General features: G+C 41.0%; 1 protein-coding gene and 1 long non-coding RNA gene across 5 annotated transcripts; both read left to right on the plus strand.

The window, feature by feature from the left end:
• Positions 1-194: 194 nt before the first annotated feature.
• LOC116716725 (leucine-rich repeat-containing protein 24-like) lies at positions 195-12,821 on the plus strand. 4 transcript variants are annotated; one of them, XM_032557546.1, is made up of 9 exons: positions 195-929; positions 2,868-2,917; positions 3,037-3,221; positions 3,319-3,405; positions 3,728-3,919; positions 5,525-5,693; positions 6,484-6,746; positions 7,442-7,993; positions 10,873-12,821. In XM_032557546.1, exons 3-9 carry the CDS (start codon positions 3,054-3,056, stop codon positions 11,263-11,265), a joined length of 1,824 nt encoding a protein of 607 aa, XP_032413437.1. In that variant the 5' UTR covers positions 195-929; positions 2,868-2,917; positions 3,037-3,053; the 3' UTR covers positions 11,266-12,821. The 4 variants fall into 4 exon arrangements, with proteins under 4 accessions (XP_032413437.1, XP_032413438.1, XP_032413436.1 ...); XM_032557547.1 differs by having other exon boundaries at positions 10,847-10,981; XM_032557545.1 differs by having other exon boundaries at positions 426-539; positions 10,870-12,820.
• Positions 8,000-10,578, plus strand: LOC116716728 (uncharacterized). The gene is made up of 2 exons (XR_004338607.1): positions 8,000-9,158; positions 9,276-10,578. It is a non-coding gene; the product is annotated as an uncharacterized LOC116716728 (long non-coding RNA).
• Positions 12,822-16,651: the final 3,830 nt, after the last annotated feature.

The raw sequence follows: 16,651 nt of genomic DNA on the forward strand, positions 1-16,651 counted from the left end.
GTAGCACATTTCAACAATAAGGTAGTTCAGTGTTTTACATTATAAAAACCAATAATAAATTGTGAAACAAGCAATGAACATTACATTTAATCAAATGTGAAATTGGTAAAAGAATCAACCATGTGTGACCAGCCCCACCCTCTTTTATGTCAACTTATCCAGTCAAACACTTTATTTACTTGCAGCTTTTATATCAAAATGAAATGAATGGTTAAACAGAAGCTGGATGGTATGTCTTGTGATTGTGGTTCATGGATCATATGACAAAAATAAACTAGAAAACTGATGCGCTATGGGCAATTTGTCCTCCATAAATTTCTCAAGTGTTTCCAGGATCTATGCAGATTTCCTCGACAAACAAAGCGACGCTCTCAATCTCAAGGAAATTGAAACAGTTCTCTACATCAACTGAGGTTACGTTTTCCTCTGGTTAGACCGACAGCCGATAAAAGGAAGGGCATGTCTGCTTTAGAGGAGGACAAAGTAGACCTTGATTTACTTACTCTGGTTTTTACTTCACCTGATGGAAATGTGCAAACGTAAGTAATCTGTAGCAAGGGTTTATTAGGTACTAGCTTTGTTATCCACACCTGCTTAGAAATAAACGAGATGAAGAGCATCTGCTGGTGTAGGAGGTGTGATGCTGAGTGGAGTGGGGGAGGGGCAGCAGCAGCTTGCTCCTACTAGATGGGAGGATGCGCTGGAAGACGGGCTGGATAGCCAGCCGGATAATGGGATTTAACATAACCGTATGAGCCGGTTCCGTCCGTTTCCCCGTTCCTTCCCCCTTTCACTCACCAGCCTCGGTGGCTGCTCCGTTGCCGCCTGCCGCTCCATACCGTGTCCCTACAGTCGATCAGCTGCTGCTCTGCCTGGAGACAGGCGGCGCACCGAGGCGACGCCACCAGAGTCCTGTCGGGCCTGATCAGGTAAATCCAACGGGTCGCTGTGCAGAATCCGTTTCTCTCCCTCTTCCAGGTCCGCCGCTGTGAGCTGCAGCAGCCCGGACATGATAGGTCTGGTTCTGCTGCAGTGTTGGATCTATGCGCATGCTGGTGCTGCACTCATTATGGTTCCGAGTGAAAAACACTTTAGGCTTTGTGCCACCTTATATTAACATTCATCACTTTATAGCCATATTAGAGGTATTGGTCAACAGCAGTATTTCCACTTCCAACAGAGACAAAGAAAATAGTCAGTGCCTCGTTCTGTCAGTAGTTTCCTAGGAGACTAATACGAGTATAATTCAAAAGGTGAAAATGTAAAAAAAAGTTCTGTTTTTTTCTTCATATTTTCATTTCAGAAAGTGAAATTCACATAGATTTGTTCCAAATACTGATTCATTTCAAGCTTTTATTTTTTTTGTCATGTTGATTATGGCCTAAAGATAATAAAAACCTAAAATTCAGTGACTTGGAAAATTTTAATATTGTGAAAATGGGAAATATTGGAAACTCATTCAGTTCAATTCAAAAATACTCTATTCATCCCAGGAAAGACCTGGGCAGGAAAGACCTAATGCAGCAGTCTGTACTGCACTGAATCTGAAGAAGCCTCTGACTGAAGATACTCTGCCTTCCCAAGACAGTCTCATGAAGAGGATGGTCAGTGTTGTGCACAATTTTCTTGAAGAATTCTTCTTTGCATCACCATCTCCAGAGGTTCCACAGTCGTCCCCAGAACAGAACCAGAATAGAACCAGCTGTTCTATTAGGCTGTTGAGCCTTTTTAATTCTGATGCTGCTGCCCCAACAGATGACAGCAAAAGAGAAGAGGTTCTCAACAACAGATTGATAGAAGATCTACAGCATCTTGCTTCAAACCTTGAAGGATCTTAGGTTCCTCCACATAGTCCAGTGTTAGGAACATATGGACCAATCCGAACTCTGATGTATGATGGAACTATATTCTTTTTCAGAAGTTCTGGTCCAAACAAAAACAACTTCTAAACATTCTAAAGGCAGAACATTTAGTCATCTGGATTTTTATGTCTAAAATATATGCCTGTAATTTTACCTGTCTGACTGGATTCATCATGATTTATGAATAAATAAAACAGAGTATCATAAGCATAACAATGGAGATTCACTTCATGTTGTCTGATGATTGATGATATTGTAGTTTCAGTCGGCAATACTGGTGGAACCACTGTCAGCAGCTATGACTCTCAGTCTGCCTTACTACAGTCTGTCAGATTATTGCAGTGGTATTAATCTTTGGCTCACTATTCTTCACAATATTGCATGAGTTCATTAATAGTTTTACAAAGATAAATTTATGCACAACTCTTAAAGTTGCACCACAGAGTTTCACCATTGTGCTTGTGCTTCATGGCCTGACATCTCTAGTTTGGTCTCATCTGTCTGAAGCATGTTGTGTCAGAAGAGTTTTGGTTCAGTCTGATGCAACATATACCTCACTTTGTTCTTATTCTGTTTCTCCTTCAACCCTGCCAAACAAGTTGCATTTGTTGTGTCAAAAACTTTAACATTTGACCTGCTAACTGAGCTCCTGGGTCATTTCTCTGAGATTCACATTCTGACCTTAAATTGGTCCTGCTGGCAGCTGTTTGAGATCTTTTGTTGTTGGGAATAATTGTTCTCCCTGTAGAGTGATGGACCATAAATGGAAATAGATAGAAACGGCCTGCTAGCCAGACCAAAACAAGAGGGAACACATTTGCTTCTCTGAGCTCATTGCTGATTTTTCTCTTCCATGGACTGTGTTAACGCACACTTGGATATGATGTCCAATTGCCCCACAGCACCAGGCTGAAACTTTCTCTCTTAAATCTAAATATAGCAGTGATAGTGTTTAGTTTTTAACTTGCCTTTTTTATGATTGTAGTCTTTTGGTTTTATGTGCAGAATATTTCCCTCATCAGTGATCAGTGCTCAGCAACACCTCAACTAAAATAGTAGGTGAAACTTGTGTTTATGTGATGATGGAAACGTGTTCCAAATAATAAATGAGATAAAGCAACAAAGTCCTGATGTGATGAGGCTGATGAATGCTCTGCTCTGCGCTCTTCCTCAGTCCTGCCTCTCAATGTTATGGCTGTGGGGTTTGTGCTTCTCTTGTCCCTCCTGCTCCCGTCCCCACGCCCATCTCTGGGTGTGTCTCCTCCCTGTCCTGCCGGCTGCCGCTGCTACAGCCTCACTGTGGAGTGTGGCTCCACCGACCTGAGGGACATCCCCAGACTCATTCCTCCTTCCACTCAGGTAGTTCCCTTCTCCGCTTGCCACAGGTTGCTGTTTATTAGTAGTAGTGGAAACACATTCACCATCATGTTTTATTATTCTCCGTTTCTGTTCTCAGACCATCTTCCTCCAGGACAATGTGATCAGTCAGATTCGCCAAGTGGACCTAACGCTGCTGAAGCACCTTCATTATCTGTATCTGCAGGTAACAAGCTGACAAACTTAACTCTGCTGACATTCTTGCTTAAAGGTTAGACACTGGGATATTAACAGGTTTCAGCAGTCATGTTTTTTGGAGTAAGCTGGGGTAACAAGAGAACCAGTGCATGCACAGGGAAACATGCAAACTTGGAATTCAATCTTGGGATATCAGGTTTAGATCAGATTAGTGGTATAAATCTGCACATGCTCCAGTATGCTAATCAATAGGGTAGAATCAGTTAACACATGGGCCTGATTTGAAAATATGAAATATGTATACAAATACGTATATTTTAGTTTATTTTCCTCTTCTGTCCCTCCTGCAGAACAACACCATTTCAGGTGTGGAGCCTGGCTCTTTTAGGGACCAGAGCCAGCTGTTGGAGCTCGCCCTGAATGGAAACCGGATCCACTTGCTCACACCGAACATGCTTCAGGGGCTTGAACAGCTCCGCATACTGTACCTGTCAGGAAATGACATCACACGCCTGCTGGACTATACCTTCCAGGGTTTACAGGTAGAACACACTGAAGGTTTCATGAAGCTACATTTCAGTGAATAAATTTGCACATCCTGTATTTCTCAGACGGTGAACCCGACGGTGAAACCGAAGAGATTAGATCTGAGAAGTTGTACGTATGCACTCTATTAAGACAATCAGTGAGAAACTGACAGTTTTATCTAAACTGTGTCCATGAGGAGAGCCTGCAGGCAGTCTTTAATAGACATGTGCTCATAGCTTGACAGCAAGAGCAGTTTCCCTATAAAAGTGGCAGGTGACGCTCTTGAAATCTCCACATTGAAGATCCTAAATTGAAAATGGCACTCACTGGCCACTTTATTAGGTACACCTTGCTAGTACCGGGTTTGGCCTCCTTTTGCCTCCAGAACTGCCTTAATCCTTTGTGGCATAGATTCAACAAGGTACTGGAAACATTCCTCAGAGAGTCTGGTCCATGTTGACATGATAGCATCACACAGTTGCTGCAGATTTGTCGGCTGCACATCCATGATGTGAATCTCTCATTCCATCACATCCCAATGGTTCTCTGTTGGATTGAGATCTGGTGACTGTTAAGGCCATTGAAGGTCAGTGAACTCTTTGTCGTGTTCAAGAAACCAGTCTGAGACAATTCACGCTTTATGACATGGCGCGTTATCCTGCTGGAAGTAGCCATCAGAAGATGGGTACACTGTGGTCATAAAGGGATGGACATGGTCAGCAACAATACTCAGGTAGGCTGTGGCGTTGACACAATGCTCAATTGGTACTAATGGGCCCTAAGTGTGCCAGGAAAATATCCCCCACACCACTTTACCACCACCACCAGTCTGAACCGTTGATACAAGGCAGGATGGATTCATGCTTTCACCTTGTTGACACCAAATTCTGACCCTACTATCCAAATATCGCAGCAGAAATTGAGACTCATCAAACCAGGCAACGTTTTTTCAATCTTCTGGAGTCCAATGTTGGCGAGCCTGTGTGAATTGTAGTTTCAGTTTCCAGTTCTTAACTCACAGGAGTGACACCTGGTGTGATCTTCTGCTGCTATAAACCCTAGAGATGGTTGTGCGTGAAAATCCCAGTAGATCAGCAGTTTCTGACATACTCAGACCAGCCCGTCTGGCACCAACAACCATAACACATTCAAAGTCACTTAAATTACCTTTCTTCTCCATTGTGAAGCTCGGTTTGAACTGCAGAAGATCGTCTTGGCCACGTCTACATGCCTAAATGCATGGAGTTGCTGCCAATCACTGCATTAATGAGCAGTTGAACAGGTGTATCTAATAATGTGGCCGGTGAGTGTACAAGGAATGATGAAAGTGTTAGAGCAAATAGCAGAGGTTCACACCACAATGTGTGAGCATGTGTCTGTGTAGTTTTTCTGGATCAGGTGAAGCTGTTCAGAAACATCAGTATGTGATGACACACCACCCAAAACCAGCTCATGCAAAAAGCATCATGGAATATAGTTTAGTTTGTTGAAGCATAATGGATCACAAATAGGAACTAAAGTCTGCTGAAATTCATTGATCTGAAATGATTCCATAATGATTATGCTTAGGCAGTACCTTCTACTCATGATGCTGATTTAAAGTCTGCATTTATCCCCAGCGTCTGCAGGAGCTCCACTTGCAGCAGAACAGCATAGAGATGATAGCAGACAAGGCTCTGTTTGGTTTGACTTCTCTGGCTCTGCTGGACCTGAGCAGGAATAACCTCCACACCATTGGTCCTACATCCCTGCAGCCGCTGGTTAGCCTGCAGGTACTGCGGATTACAGGTGAGACTAGATTTTTTTTCATAACTTCAGACATACAAGGATGAAATAAACATCGAACACACTTAGAGAATACTTTGTGTAGAAAAATAGACCAGAATCTTATCTGAACAAGGTATTAGCAAGACTTTCCACACAAGAGGCTTGTTGAAGTTGTCATCAGAAAAAAAAACTTTAACACAAACATTTGAAAATTAAAACAAGATCAGAGAAAGAATTCTAAAAAGAAACATTGATCCAATGAAGGGAATAAAGAATCGGAGTGAAAGGTTCACATCATCCTGTCCTCATCAGCAGACAGGCAGCTGAATTCTGAACCAGCTGTAGACGTTGAACAAGAGACTATTCAATCTCACAAAACAGGGAGTTGCAGTAGCCCAGTCTAGCAGTAATAAAAAATGACTAACCCTTCCAAGGACATTATGAGGAAGATAATTCTTGACTTTACTAATAATTCTAGATAATTCTAGACTGGACTACTGCACTTCAATATTCTTAATTACTTGGGTAGCTGCTGATATCTAGTGTGAAGTTCATATCAGTGGCCCTTTTAGAAATACTTAAATGAGAAATATGTTGACATGTTCAATACTTATTGTCTGCAGTGTTTCCTATGCAGTACACTAGTGGTAGTTCAAGAAGAGTTGTCTATCATACCAGCACAAGAGTTTAAAGTAAAGCAATCTGGTTTACCTTATGGAAGAGACAGTTCTTTAATTTTTTTTAACTATAGACCTAATTAAGAATTCTTGTGGTTCACTACTGCCTCTGTCTCTGTGTTGCTTTGTTGTAGATAACCCCTGGCGCTGTGATTGTGCTCTCCACTGGCTGAGGAGGTGGATTGATGAAGATGGTCAGCGTCTACTCAGCTCTGCCGAACGCCGGCTGGTCTGTAATGAGCCACCACGTCTTTCCCACCTCAGCCTTGTGGAAGTCCCACTCAACAGCCTGGTGTGTATCCCTCCAGTAGTTCAGCTGGAACCAAGAAGGTTGGCAGTCCATCTGGGGGAGAGCCTCAGGGTGTCCTGCCATGCCTCCGGCTATCCCCGGCCACAAGTAAGCATCCCACAGCAGTTTTGTCAACATTTAAATAAGTTTATCAGCAGGAATGTGTATTAGAGATTCATTTTCATCTAAACCTAATTAATAAGTAGGAACATAATGAATATGTTACAAACTTCATAACAGGCATGACTTACTTTCAGACTTTTAGAAAGATTTTAATACACACTCGCTGTTTGGAAATCATTTGTTCTGCCAGTCTGAAGGTGGAGGCTGGAGGTGGAGAGCTCCAGCAGAATGAAAGAATGAACTTCTGATGTCTCATTCTTATTTCAGGCTAAATCAAGATCTGGAATGTTCTCAAAGGCCCAGTTGTGGCAGAATGTATTGATGAGATGACCTATAAAGAAATTGTTAGAATATTCTAACTTTCTCTGCATTTGATGTTTCTTAAAATTTACTTTTAATCATATCACACTGATATAATTTGACAACATACAGTTAAAATCTAATTTGCATTGACTGATAAAATAATATTTAAGCACATAACTGTTATCTTTAAGTTCTATTTATGTGGCCATCTGGAGTCTAAAGAACCATATAAATAATTCCTTTGGGCTGGAATTGTCAGACTCTTGGTTAAAAAAATGCACAAATCATACATCTGTTGCTTCTTTTGCTAGTAAGGCGTGTGTTATGATGAGAATTTCTTTTCAGCAAGGGCACTCAAAGCTTCTACATGTTGGCAGGTGACTTGGAAGAAAGCATCTCAAAGTCAAGTGGTGGACTCCCCTCGGGGTCTGGTTCAGGATCTGGGTGCTGGAGGAGGGGAAGGGTCAGAGGAGCCGTTTGTAGGCAGAGTCAGCCTCCAGAAGACCGCCGGCGAGTACTTTGACCCTGACACTGGCAGTGGCATGCTGTTCCTCAGTAATGTGACTGTGGCCCACGCAGGTTTTTATGAATGCGAGGCCTGGAATGCAGGAGGTGTAGCCAAGGTGACTTTTCAGCTTGCTATCAACTCATCTACTTCTTCCTCAATTTGGGCCTCATGGTCTCAGGTTTCCTCAGCGTATTCCCCAGCTTGGCCCCGGCTGAGGAACCACAGCCCGGTTTTGGGTTCTGATGTGAGCCGGGAGCCGCTATACGCTCTGGGCAGCATGGCCTTCAGTGCTCTGGGAGCTGCCACTCAGACTGCCATCGCTGTGGGCATCTCCCTGCTGGCTTTGACTGCTCTGCTGCTAGTAGCCATGATCTACAGCCGACATCACCAGCGGGACAAGGACGCCGACGGCGCTGAAAAGGTGCATATTGTTCATTCTATGACGTATCCAGCAGCTTGCAGCATGCTGCTTGAGCAGCTGTAACTGTGGTAAATTAATTTTGTAGATGTTTTGAAGCAACATATAACAAATAAAACAAAAACTAATCTGCTCTTAATTAGAACAACAAACTTTCCCAACAGAACAGGAATATGAAGTCATTTAACTGTATCACAAAATGTCTTTATTTTAAAGATAGTTGGTTTCTTCTCTCTTTATTATCTAATTCCTCATGCTTCCTATAAACTGGGCAATAGCCAAATAAATCAATATAATTTAAATTCAGTTCATGTCATCAAAAAAATTTAATATTGTGTTAAAGTTTAATATTTCTTGTTAGTCGTCACAGAAATTGAAACAGTTATTTAACAGAAGGGTTACACACAATAAAATATTTGAAGCTTCTATTTTTTGCTGTTTTAATGATTATGGCTTACATGTAAAATAAACTCCTCAAAATTCAGTGTCTCAGAAAATTAGAATATAACATTAAATTAGACCAACCAAAGTGGATGTTTAAAGCATAAATGTCAGGCTTCTGAAAAGTATGTCCATCTCTATTCATCAATACTTGAGTAGGCTTCTCTCATGAATTACTGCATCAATATGCTGTGATAATCAAATTCAAAAATACTTTATTGATCCAAAAGGGAAATTAAATATTGCTGTAAATCATGTTAATTCAAATTCATCAAAGAGTTATTGTGGATGGTGATGGCTGGGAACAAGAAGGGTCTCCTGTAGCAGTTTGTATTGCATCAAATTTGAAGAAGCCTCTGACTGAAGACACTCCGTTAATCTAAGACAGTCTCATGAAGAGGATGATCAGTGTTGTCCATAATTTTCTTGATTTTATGGAAAATCCTTCTTTGCATTGTCATCTCCAGAGGTTCCACAGTGGTCCCCAGAACAGAACCAGCCTTCTGTATCAGGTTGTTAAGCCTTTTTAGGTCCCTGGTTCTGATGCTGCTGCCCCAACAAATGACGGCAGAAGAGAAGATGCTCTCAACAACAGACTGATAGAAGATCTGCAACATCTTGCTGCAAACCTTGAAGGATCTTATCTTCTTCAACATGTCCAGTCTGCTCTGACCCTTCTTATAGATACTTCACTCCAGTCCAGTCTGTTGTCCAAATGAACACCAAGGTATTTACATTCCTCAACCAGCTCCAATTTTTCTCCCTTGATGGAAATAGGGTTTTACCTTTGACCCTGTTCCTCCTGAAATCTACAATCATCTCCTTTGTTTTGTTTATATTTAAGATGGGATGATTGTTTCCACCCCATGACACAAAGCGGTCGACCAGATCTCTGTACTCTGCTTCTTATCCATCTCTGATACACCAGACAGCTGCAGAGTCATCTGAGTATTTCTGGAGATGAGAGAAGTCTGAAGTGTACGGAGTTAAAGGAATGGTAAGAGTACAGCGCCCTTTGGTGCTCCTGTGCTACTGATCACCTGGCTAGACACACAGTCCTTCAGTCTCACTAACTGTGGTCTGTTTGTCAGGTAGTCATAGATCTAGTCATAGATCTTTTGGTGACTGCTCTGCTGTCTTTTGAACTGACAAAACAGTTCAGACTGAATTATGTTAAATACACTGGAGAAATCAAAGAAGATGATCCTCATAGTGCTGCCTGCTTTGTCCAGATGACAGTGGATTTATGAAGCTTCATGAAACTCTGACGCAGCGTTTCATGAAGCAGTGCTTGGCCCACTCTGGAAGGCCAACAGGAGTCTTTCCAGGACCTTCATGATGTGGAATGACAAAGACGCAGTCAGCCTGTAACAATGCTTAGGTGTAATGAAAGCCTATATTGCTTTGATAACTGCCTTTAGGTCATCTTCCTTGTTGGGTCTTGTCCACATTCCAGAGGTTTTCTGTGGAGTTAAAGGTCAAGAAGGAACTTTTGGTACATTGACATCAGCATCTCCATACAGCTTGTCAGCTGAGGGTAACACAATGAGAAGATAATTGAGCATCAGCCCAGTTCCTCTGACCTTGTCTCTGGTTTAGGAGTGGCTATTCGTCTGTGTGTGGCTCTACTGGAATGGATTTCACTTGACAATCTTCCCACAGCTGCAGTTTTCCCTGTTGCTGCTGCATCTTTTTCTACCACGCTGCTTCCTTCCACTCAATTTCTCAATTTTCTGATAATCTGCTTGGATATACAGTACAGACCAAAAGTTTGGACACACCTTCTCATTGAATTCAATAAGAAAGTGTGTCCAAACCTGTACTGTCTGTACAGTCTGTACAGACAGTACAGACTGTCTGTACAGACTCAGAACAATCACATTCTTCATTGCGCCTCACCACCTTGTGAAGGTGTCCATGATTGTCTGCTGTCCAGCAGTGTTCCCCACGGTTGTAGCTGACTGAGCCAGAGAGAGAAACCAATTAAAGGGTCAGAAATGCTTGTAGGTACTTAGCTGACTAGGTTGTGACACAATGAGTTTCCAATATTTCACTAGTCACATTTTTAAGAGATACTGAATTTGTTTTTGTTATCTGTAAGCCATAATTACCAATATTTCAATAAATAAAGGCTTGAAATATGTCAATCTTCCTTTTTAAATCTCTTAACTGTTATTCAGCTTGTTTGCTTTATAAGTTGTAGGGTAAAACAGTTCACTGTCTATAGTGGATGAAATATGAAATGGAACATTAATGTTACTACCAAGTAGATTTTTAGGCTGTAAAAATATTTGTAGAAATATCTTAGACATTTCAACAGACATGCTTATATAAATTAAACTGATAAATGTATACAACAGGCTATTTGAAAAGTGTGAACCTCTCAAGTTTTCCATTATTTCTGTATTCCAAAAGTGATCAAGGTGAATTTTAACCAGCAGGAGGAGAGCATCCTGTACGTGAATGACTACTCTGACGGCCCCACCACCTTTGCCCAGCTAGAAGAGTACCGTGATGAACAAGGCCATGAAATGTATGTACTGAACAGAGCCAAGCCTGTGCTTCCCCCAGCAGTCTCCACTACTGATCTGGACTGCCACGCACCATCCGACACCTCCAGCCAAACCCTGTCCATTGGGCCAGGCAAAACTACAAACCCCACTGTCCCTCAGAACAAACAGGAGCAGCAAGAGATTGACATACTAACCATGAGACGCATTGCAGGGGAAGGAGGAGAAGCAGAGCCTATTATCCCATCAGAGGCTGAAGGGTTGTTTCTCAACCACACTGGGGTGTTTATGGAATCTCAGATAGCTTATGAGATCCACTGCTAAAGGACTGCAGACAGACAGTATTGTACCTTTGAAAAACCTCATTGTTTAATTTAGCAATGAACGATAAAGGCTCCCCCTGCTGACGCGTTCCGGAACACCAGACTCACCCAGGACAGACCCGAACAATCCTGAACAAGATAAAGCTCACAACCTGAAAACAGTTCAACCTTAATACAGTTCTGATGGAACTGTATGATGAGCTCTCAGGTAGGCTATTGGGTTACCTGCTATTATATACTGGTTTGGGAGGGGAGCTCTGGGGCTGGCCTCATCCATGACAGCAGAAGACCTATACTATTACTGTGGAAAGAAACTGGTGAAAAGTTGACCACGCTATCAAGTTTCTCTCGTTAAGTTCTAGGGAAAGCTTGTGTGGTTGAATAACATGTTCATCGATGTACAGGAACTTCGTTGAACCACTAGAAGGATGTACAGTTAGATCAAGTGGACAAAAATAGAGTTTTGTAGTTATAGATAAAATATTTGAAATCTGATTCCCATCTCTTGCTGCTATCATTATAACTTGATGTTAAATTCCGGACAATAAAAACACAGGGTTGTTCCATTCTTTCCTCCCCCAACATTTACACATGTGGACAAAATTGTTGATACCCCTCATTTAATGAAAGAAAACTCACAATGGTCACAGAAATAACTTGAATCTGACAAAGGGAATAATAAAAAATAATTCTATGAAAATAAATGAAAGGCAGACACTGCTTTTCAAACATGCTTCAACAATTATGTTAAAAAAATAAACTCATGGAACAGGCCTGGACAACAATGATGGTACACTTAACTTAGTATTTTGTTGCACAACCTTTCGAGGAAATCACTGCAATCAAACGATTTCTACAACTGTCAATGAGACTTCTGCACCTTTCAGCAGGTATTTTGGCCCACTTCTCATGAGCAAACTGCTTCAGTTGTCTCAGGTTTGAGGTCTTTTCCAGACAACATGTTTCAGCTCCTTCCAAAGATGCTCAGTAGGATTCAGGAGAGGGTCCAGAAGGTCACTTTAGAACAGTCCAATATGGTATCACCTGTAGCTCTATATGTAGGCCATTGTTTACAAGAATGTAGACACCTGTGATGCTAATTAGTGGACACACCATCATTTAACATGTCCCTTTGGTCACAATATCATCGTTTTTGTCCAGGGCTGTTTCATGAGTTTATTTTTTAACTTAATTTTGTTGAAACATATTTGAAAAGCAATGTCTGACTTTCACTTATTTTCATAGATTTTTCATTCATTATCACCTTGGTCAGATTCAAGTTATTTCTGTGACCGTTGTGGATTTTTCTTTCACTAACCGAGGGGCACCAACAATTTTGTCCATGTGTGTACGTCCATCTTGGCTCAGTCAGGATGACAAGTTGGATTTTAATAAGTGTGGGCCTCTGCAACAAAGGTAGACTGAATAATGGATGGTGTAGAACACAGGTGTCAAACTCCTGTCCTGGAGGGCCACTGCCCTGCAACTTTTAGATGTGCCTCTGCTGCACCACACCATTTCATTCCAGTGTTTTGTACTTGTGGCACATCTAAAAACTGCAGGACAGTGGCCCTTGAGGACTGGAGTTTGAAACCCCTGGTCTAGAACATGTAGATTTTTTTTGTTTTGTTACCCCTACAGGGGGTCTTTTGTGGGCTCTAGTGTCCCTTATATGATAGTAGGCTGACAGAAAACAGGGAAGGAGAGGGGGGAAGACATGCGGCAAATGTCGTCGGGTCCGGGAGTCGAACCCGCGACAGCCGCGTCGAGGACTCAAGGCCTCCAAATACGGGTTGCCCCTACGCCACCACGGCACGCCCTAGAACATGTGGATTTAAGTAATTTTTGGATAAACGAAAATGGATGGATGGATGGAAAAAATATATTTCAAAACTTTGTTCAAAATGTGCAATTTGTGCTTTAGAACATGAATGAAAGAACTTTGTAAATAAAGGTCTAAAGATGAGTCCCAAAGTTTACTTGATGAATGAATGTCTTGTACTTATAGATCAGTTAATCCAAAACATGTCTGATTCATGTCATAGCAACATCACAACATGGTTTCCCTGTAGTATTTGAAGATTTGAGACTTTAAATAAATAATATTTTACACATTTGACAAAATGTGACCTAGAGCTAAGCCAGGCTGCCAGAGATTTTTTGTAAATCTGTAAGCACAACTCTAGGATAGCGTATACTGTAAAGCAGCAGGGCAAACAAACACCCATCACAACCAAGGAATGCATCGTAGGATCTCTGACACACAACCTTGTAGCAGTTGAGCAGTAGCAATACTGCATGCCATTTGACAAAAAACTAGGAAAGACGGCCAAATGTGGAGCACCATTTTGAAGCTTTCTGACCTTGTTGAATCCTGTCATGAACTAGGCAGTTAGACATACAAAAACTGGGTTAAATTTTTTTACTAATCTGAGAATGTCTCCAGTTACTGTGTTTGATTGCACAAATATTCATTTGTGCCACAGCTATAGAATTTATTCAAGAAATGGATCCAAAAAGAAGGAAGTCCCCCCATTTTCTGATTCATTCTGCTTATCCACCACTTGGGGGCACTCTTTACATGTGCTAAGAGCACAAAGTTTTATTTCTAGATGGTCAGGTGATTAGTACAGTGGAGAAAATATGTATTTGATACGCCTTCAACTTTCTCACAAATAATACAGATGTCTGATTGTCACGGTAGAATCTAAATAAAAAAAATTATACTTTTATATATAATCAAAACTGTATTGGATGAAACAAGGAGTGATCCCAAAAATAGAACTTACTTGGTACAGAAATCTTTGTTTACAGTCACAGAGGTCACATGTTTACTTCTTGACCAGGTTTGCTCTGTAGCAGGGATTCAGGCCCACTCCTCTATAAAGATCTACAGGGTTCTCACTTATAAAATGTTTCATGAGAAAATCTGTAACGAAAAAAACACACTATTTCACCAAGATCACTGTATTGGTGTATAGAAAATATTTTTGGTTATCCCTGTACTAGCGTGACAAACGGAACACACTGCCATTTGAGTTTTAGGAGGTCGATGGCCACAATGTGAGCAATATTAAAAGGTGCCTCCTCTTAGGAGACATGCCTGTGCCCTGCAGGTTACAGAGGAAAAGCGCATCAGTACATCAGGCCCGTATGGTTAGAATTCCAGCAGTGCCAATGCTTACATCAGTGTCACTTCATAGTGACATGCAAATATCATTATTTACATGTTTACAGCAGTCTAATGGCCTCACACCTTGTCACATTGTCAATACTCTTACTGAGGGAAGGAGGTCTGACTGAGTGTATGGACAGGTGGGTTTTCTTTAGGTAGCAAGTTTAACAGGTGCAATTAATCCAGGCACCTGTACACATACAGCAGTTTACAGCTGTATGTGTCCTTGATAAGCCTGATGTACTGAGCTTCTTAAAGACAGTCAGAATTCCTTCTAGTTGCTAGGTGATCAAATACCTAGTTCATGAAATGCTAACTTGTACTTAGAGTTATTTCAAAATCATGCAATGTAATTTTCAGTATTTTTTTTAAAGCTTAAGCTGTCAGCTTAAAGTGTACCTAGAAGGTAAATTATAGATCTCTGTTAGTGGGAAAACTTGGAAAATCGGCACTGTATTAGATACTTATTTCTTCCACTGTTGGCTTGCAGGTAAGACAGGATGGAAGCATCATGGTGAAAGTACTCTGACACAGTGGTGTCATTTTACATTCTTTACCCTGATACACATACAAAATGAGGGTTCATCAAAAGGGACGCACATATTTTATACATGCGACATAACATTTGGATGCTGGGACAGATGCAAAAACATTTTGGATGGATGTGACACTTACATGGCAAGATGAAACATAACAGCTTTACTGTCACAAGATCTGACCCATTCATGTTTCCTTACAGATGCTGTATCTGTACGTCATGGAATCTCAGAGAACTTGAGGACAATGTTTTATAAACCACTCCTTTAGTTCAAGTCAAACAGATCCAGATATCATCAAACTGGTGCATGAAAGAAAGTTGTAGGCAACTTCTCCATCATATTAAGGCTCTATAAAGGGCGTGGATCACTTCACCTGCCTTTGCGCCCTGATGCATCCATCACTTTGGAACAAAATAAATCTAGACTTGTCAGTCCAAATTAGCCTTTTTATGTCTACTTTATCCAATCCAGAGTTTTACGTTAACTACATCTTGTTATCCCACATTATTAGATGCTAACTTTCAGGCATGGCAGTGTACATTTGAATCGTTCTCTCAAATTTTAGATCCTGTTTCTTCTTTCGGACGTCAATTTTACGAAAGACATCATGAATTTCAGCAAAACGATGGTAAGCGACATACTTTGTACAGTGGACACTTCACCAGAGAAGAGTCCTGGTGCCCTAATGATGCCCAAATGTAGAGAACATTTGTTGCATCAATAAATGATAACTATGATAACTAAGATGACCACAAACTCTTCAGCAGATGGAATCCTAAATCAGGCAAGTATGGGCCCAAAGTCCAACACAAAAACTCCAGAAACTGTTGGAAAGAGGAGATGCTGCACCATGGTAAGCATGCTCCTGTCCCAAATAATTTATAGCATTGTAAAGTTTCTGGCTTAAACACTTCTTATCCATGTTGTGTTATGAATAAAATATCAGCTCTTGAAATTCTAAATTTTCTTCAAATTTGACGAACGCCCCAACTTTTCTGGAATTTGAGCTGTTCTAAAGCTGCTCTCTTATTCAACATGAATTAAAACTGTATACTGTAGACATCTCTGAACTTGACTTAGCCTTGGAAGCAGTGAGCATGACAGCCTACAGGTTTGAGTAGAAGATGCTTAAAAATAGTCTGAGCTGGTTTGAAGTCAACAGTACCCATCAGAGGCCTGACCTAGGTCTGCAACAGCAGGAAACCTCTGTCTGATTTGTGCTCAGGAGCGTCAACATTTCAACACCATGCTTGACAGCAGTGACAATGGCTGGTGTCCTCAGTATTCAGTATGTTGGAAAGAAAAACTTGACTTTGTACTCTTCTTTTAGATGGACTGAAAACTGAAAATGAGAAAAGTAGGTGGAAATCTACTATGATTCACAATAACACCAAACCTCCAGCTAATGTTTGACTTAAAATTCTCCATAACATTTAAGCCTTTTATTCATCCCTTCAAGTTAATAACGGAAATAACTTCCTGACACAACAAAAATGAAAATAGAATTTAAAGTAAGAAAGATCAACATTTTGAAAAGTTTAATTTGAAGCCAAAGAGTCACAAAAACAAGTTGAACAATAACATGGGAAAGGAACCCCAAATAAGAGCAAAAAGCTTAGGAAAATTAAAACAAAAAGGTACAGCGTTGGTTTTGTTTATGATGGAAACCTCTT

This window comes from Xiphophorus hellerii, unplaced genomic scaffold (assembly GCF_003331165.1).
Source record: "Xiphophorus hellerii strain 12219 unplaced genomic scaffold, Xiphophorus_hellerii-4.1 PGA_scaffold_83__1_contigs__length_249999, whole genome shotgun sequence".
Taxonomy (NCBI): domain Eukaryota; kingdom Metazoa; phylum Chordata; class Actinopteri; order Cyprinodontiformes; family Poeciliidae; genus Xiphophorus; species Xiphophorus hellerii.